This window comes from Morone saxatilis, unplaced genomic scaffold, assembly GCF_004916995.1.
Source record: "Morone saxatilis isolate NCDOM2014 unplaced genomic scaffold, NCSU_SB_2.0 Contig23, whole genome shotgun sequence".
Classification (NCBI taxonomy): Eukaryota; Metazoa; Chordata; class Actinopteri; family Moronidae; genus Morone; species Morone saxatilis.
In genome coordinates this window covers 9,157,987-9,163,781 of record NW_023339796.1, presented here as the reverse complement: position 1 = coordinate 9,163,781, position 5,795 = coordinate 9,157,987, and the positions used below count along the sequence as shown (strand labels likewise).

The 5,795-nt window shown below is 41.1% G+C and overlaps 1 protein-coding gene across 1 annotated transcript in view; it reads left to right on the top strand.

Annotated features, from left to right (window-relative positions):
• Positions 1–5,795, top strand: part of mib1 (mindbomb E3 ubiquitin protein ligase 1) — a 55,057-nt gene that overhangs the window by 13,358 nt on the left and 35,904 nt on the right. Inside the window, 3 exon segments of the mRNA XM_035671359.1 lie at positions 1,224–1,622; positions 1,785–1,982; positions 2,228–2,379. Coding sequence (XP_035527252.1) covers positions 1,224–1,622; positions 1,785–1,982; positions 2,228–2,379 — 749 coding nt within the window.

The following is a 5,795-nucleotide window of genomic DNA, read 5'->3' as shown; positions in this document are numbered from 1 at the left end:
AGGCAGCAGCCAATGGAGACCTGGCCAAGGTGGAGGACATCCTCAAGAGACCTGATGTGGATGTAAGTGCTCAACATACAGCATTTTGGGAGTATTTTTTTATTAAAAGCAGCTGCTACATTTCTAGATATTAGAAGTATATAAAGTATTTGAAAGGAATGTAAAAATTTGTCCCGATACAGAGATGTGGAGATTTAACTCTGATATAAAACATTTATTGTTGTATCGAGGCACGAAGACATCAGTTTAATTTCACAAAAGGAAATATGCATTGCATATATATTTGTAAATGCAAAAATAGTGAGAAAATCATATTGTGAACCCAGTAATGTGAATTGTGGCGAATCGTGAGTTGAGTGTATTGTTACCCTAGTTTTTGATGAACACCAAGTAGTTCTTTCATTGATTATATACAAAATATCTGAGATAATTGCTAATTGGAGCTGGAATCCCTCTGCTCTGCTCTCAGTACATCGAGGAGGCTGAGAGTTTCATAGGAAACAGCTCTGCGATTCTCCCACTACTGCATCTCTCTCAATCTGAAAAGCATTAAGGCTGGGCCCAGAGGAGGCACCAAAGAGCATTGGTGTGCACTGCAGCACAGACCCAATTCAGAATCAAGCAGAGATCTACAAACCCCATATGGTTGCAGATTGTGCTCTGACACAGGTTACAGGCCAGGGAAAACACTCGTTTGCCACAGGACAGAACCCTGTGCCCTGTATAGGTTATGAGAACTGGGTACGTCAAGTCTGCAATACTGTCTTCACTCAGAGGGCAAGAGAGAGTGAATGAGTTTGCGTGTGTGTCTGTGTCTGTGTGTGTGTGTCTCTCTCAGTGGCGAAGGCTGGCCAGATGCCCTACTGCCTTTCAGTGGAATTATTTACTTAAAGCTGAGCACACTGAGCTCGGCCAAGTGATCCGCCTGCCAGGACAAGAGACGTCTCGAGACTCCCAAAGGAGTCCACATTAATATTTATGCTCTGAGTTTTTGCAGTGCTGCAGTTGGTGATGAAACATGCACACCCAGCCGTTCATGCACGTACACACATACACACGCTTAATCATACACTCACCAGTCTCCTAGGCCCTCAGGTGAACGGCTAATTCTGTAGATGCACATCTAAACATGAAACGCGATATTAACCCATATTGTCACTATTTTGACTCTTGATGTGTTTACAGGTGAATGGGCAGTGTGCTGGACACNNGAGTGGGCTGAGGCGATGCTGCCTACCCTAGGCAAGGTGGGCCGTGTGCAGCAGATCTACTCTGACAGTGACCTAAAGGTCGAGGTTTGTGGAACTTCTTGGACGTACAATCCTGCCGCTGTCACCAAGATTGCCCCCTCTGGCTCTGCTGTCAGCAATGCCTCTGGAGAGCATCTGTCTCAGCTGCTGAAGAAACTATTTGAGACACAAGAGTCGGGAGACATCAACGAGGAGCTGGTCGAGGCAGCAGCCAATGGAGACCTGGCCAAGGTGGAGGACATCCTCAAGAGACCTGATGTGGATGTGAATGGGCAGTGTGCTGGACACACTGCTATGCAGGCAGCCAGTCAGAATGGTCACGTGGATGTCCTAAAGTTGCTGCTTAAACACAACGTGGACCTGGAAGCGGAGGTTCGTATAATTACAAAAAAGTCTTCTCTCTCATCCATATTCTTACTTATCACAAATAAATCTTAACCCATGTAAGTGCATTTTACAGTTTGAAAAAAAGGTGTGGAAGTCCACTCACAGATATAACAAGGAGTCATTTTGCGGGTGTGTCACTGTATTCAGGACAAAGATGGAGACCGGGCAGTGCACCACGCAGCCTTTGGTGATGAGGGCTCTGTCATTGAGGTGCTGCAGAGGGGCGGTGCTGACTTGAATGCCAGGAACAAGAGAAGGCAGACTCCATTACACATAGCTGTCAACAAGGGTCACCTGCAGGTGGTCAAAACCCTGCTGGACTTTGGCTGTCACCCCAGCCTCCAGGTATCTACCTATTACTTATTTACCTATTGAGAAATGCTTTCTTACACAGGCTGTGACATTTAAGAAAGGTAATAGAAAACAATATGTACAACAGCACTGTCAAATATCAGTCTGGTGTATATTGATTGTTGTGCACTAGATGGTTGGCGGTATGTTTGTTATGATACGGCAGTAGAGAGGTCATTTTAGGCAGGGTTTAAATCACAGATTAGTAAGAGAGTAGTAACACAAGGTTTCCCTTTTAGGATTCAGAGGGGGACACACCCCTACACGATGCCATAAGCAAGAAGAGAGATGACATGCTGTCAGTGCTGCTGGAGGCTGGTGCTGATGTCACCATCACCAACAATAACGGGTTCAATGCCTTGCACCATGCTGCCCTGCGAGGAAACCCCAGGTATGAGACACGTTATGAGTCATATCTGTCACACCTGTTTGGTGTCTATGAGGGGCCAGGGCATGTTTAAGTGGAATCTCTGGAAACTGTATCCTCAGGATCTGAATAAATGTCTGCTTAATTCTTTTAGCAAAGTCTAGATTAGATACAGACATGCTGAATTCCTAAATTCTTACTTTAAAAACCTTTCTAATGTTCACATACTAAATTTATAGATAATAAGTGTGGTGGGGAAAATTGCCTTTGATGCATTCTGATTCGATTCATTAAATTCAGTATAGTCTCACAGTAACAAAAAGTTAAAATCTTAGCACCCTGAATCAAAATCAAATGGGTGCTACCTATAGATTTGTATCCCTATTAAGGAACTGACACCAGGCTAGTTGTGCTACATTGTATATATGGCAGTATTGAATAATAACTCAACTGATACATATTTTGGCACTGAATATTTGTCTCGGCTGAAACAGCTGTAACACAAGACAAATTTCAGAGCATTATTATGATCAGGCCATATCAAACCTTCGAAAATATTAGTCAAAACTACAACCATTGGACCCTATGTTTTGCTGCTTAGCAGCCAGAGGACAGCGGCCATGGCAGAATGACTAATCTGTTACTACTAATCCATTGCTTAATCATCCTCTGTTGGAATGAAAGATTTGGGATCACCACCTACAGGTCTAAACTAAGAGACAGACAAGGTCCAATCACTGACATAAAAAAATGCAAATTTTGATTAACTGTCAGTTAACTATCAGTTGAGGCATCAAAAGTTTCTAAAAAGATGACACTTTAGAGTGCGTTTTTCACAAATTGTTGTATTTGTTGTAAAAATACATTTTCAGTCAAATATTACTATTGCATATATGTGTTTTAAGAAAAATATGCAAACTTTATAGATCAAAGTCACAGATTAATTGTATTTTTTCAGTATCCCCTAAACATATTATGTAATACACTACTGCTGTCTTGTGTCATGCTTCCCCTTAAAATTGTTCTTATGAACAAATGAACTGTAAATCAAAAGTAAATTGACCACTTTATGAGGAAATTCTTCCACAGATTCCACTTAAATTTGGTAGTATAAGCTATTAAAGATAAAAGAAGTTTAATTCCACTATCTCACTGATCATAGTTTATCCTGCTATAAAATTTACTTTGGGATCTCAATTTAGTTTGACATTGATTGAAGTTTGAAGCAGGCCTATAGGCTTCATCCATCTCCCCAACAGATGGTATGGTCTCAAATTGATATTAGACTACCTTTGAGGCCTTTGAAGCATCTGTCTTGCGTTGACTTTTTTTTTTTTTATTAGTGTAGCTAATAGCCCTTGAAGTTCATTTGTTGTTTCTTTTTACTGTTATGCTGGTCCGTCACTGTGTGTTGTGAGCAGCGGCTGGCCTGAAGCGGCTGGTCCGTGTAGCAGCAGCAGTTCTCCTTGTCCTTGGCCATAGCTATTTCCGGCTCAAGCAGGTTGCTGCCCCACTCTTGAGCTGTTTTATTCTTGTCTCTCAACCATGAACATAGTAAAGATGGCTCAGTGAGATGGCTGTCCATATCAGGTTGATCATCCATGGCCTCTTAAGGTGATGGACATTACAGGGTCAGTGTTATAAACTGGAGCGTTTTCTAGAAAAGTTAACAGCTTCTTCCCGTTCGGAGCACTTTGGGTGTGTGTGTATTTTTCCTCATGAGCGTGGTTATCCAAGGCTAAATGTCATTCCCCTTCACTGGCATTCATTCCTTTGGCATGAGGACAAATGGAATTGAGGTCAGAGGGCTGTGGAACACCTGCCACCTGCCACAAGCCTGGCCAGACTCAGCCCTCCACCTCTGGCACTCTGCGGAATAGATTATCTGAAGCCCAGCGCCTGCTTCCTGTGTGGTACACTGATCAGTTGAGTTGCAGATTGAATTAAACATAAAGAATAATTGTATAGAAACATAAAAAATAGCTTATCAAGCTTAAAATCAGTTGTTTAAGGGTTAATCTCCATTCAAATTTATTGACAAACAAACAAGCATAGAGATTGTGGGTCATGGAGTTATTTTCTTTAACAAACAAGTGATCCAAATGATATCTGTAATAGTAATAAGTTGACAAATGACACAGCTTTTTAAATAGACAAAATCTGAAAAGGTATCAAAGGAAATAAAACGCAAGATTAACATGTAAAAACAAAGTATATACAGCAGCAAAAGTTAAGAAAGATGCATATTGTAAAATAATGGTAAAAGCAAATCTACAATAATGTGTTTTTCTACTTTTTTTTTTGCTCGCCCGAGCCCCCTTTGGCAGGTCGTTCTAGAGTTGATGATCCCTGAAATTCTATAACTAAATGTAATTATATAGATATAGATATATCTGATTCATTTGCATATTAAATCCTTTTCAAATGATACCCAATAGATGATATATATAAACATCACACAGAGAATTGTCTTTATGGTCAGCAGTCGAAGCCTGACTTTGTAATCCAAGAGAGAAAAAGTACTACAAGGCTACCGCTACTGTCTTTTATTGCACAGCTTTTAAACTTTAATGAATAATAGTAAACTTATTTAGGTAAGGTCACACACTGGTAGAAAATTGCTTGCATTATAAATATTAAAATGCAATGGGTGTGTAATGTGTACATGTAAACCAGGATTCAGAATATAAAGGAGCAGAAAGCTGGTCTGCTGTAGGACTCATTGATTAAGTGGCGAAAAAGTGCTGGAGTACAGAATTTTCTGTATCAGGGCTGCTGTTGTGGTGTGTGTGTGCGTTGCTTGCTGCAGTCCACGCTCTGTCCCCCTGCCTTCAGAGAAACGAAGATATATGTCGCCTTCTCCAGTCTGCCCATTTACTTTTATTTCACACTCGAGCTCCTGCAGTATCGGGGAGACAGTCCACAAGTCCTAAAGCCCTCAAAAATCTCTCCCTTGGTTGAAGTGAAAGTACCTTGTCTCGTGTGTTTTTAGTGGAGAGGTTGTTTCGACTGAGTGCTTAGAGGAATTCCTACCATAGAATCATATTTCTAAAAAGTAGCTTCGATGACTGTCATGAAGAAGTGCTTGGAGTTGAAAGGTGATCAGAAGCCCTTTGGAAGGACGATATGAAGCTCCTGTAGCTGATGTTATTATTGCTTCTTGATAGCAGGTCGGCGCTCTCTCGTCGTGTTTAGATTGAGCACCGGCACAGAATGTTCTGGCATTCACGGCTTAAACAAATCTAATCTATAATTTCTCATCAAAACTATTACAATGCAGCTCATGTAAAACAGGAAAGGAAAACGTCCAGTTTTGTGTTGTGTTTCTCTTTGTAAGTGATGCAAGTTATCATCATCAAATGCTAGCTTTTGCGTTCAAATAGAGAGTGTGTCAGAATCCCTGGTGTGTGTGTGTGTAATGTGTCTGTGTGTGTGTGTGT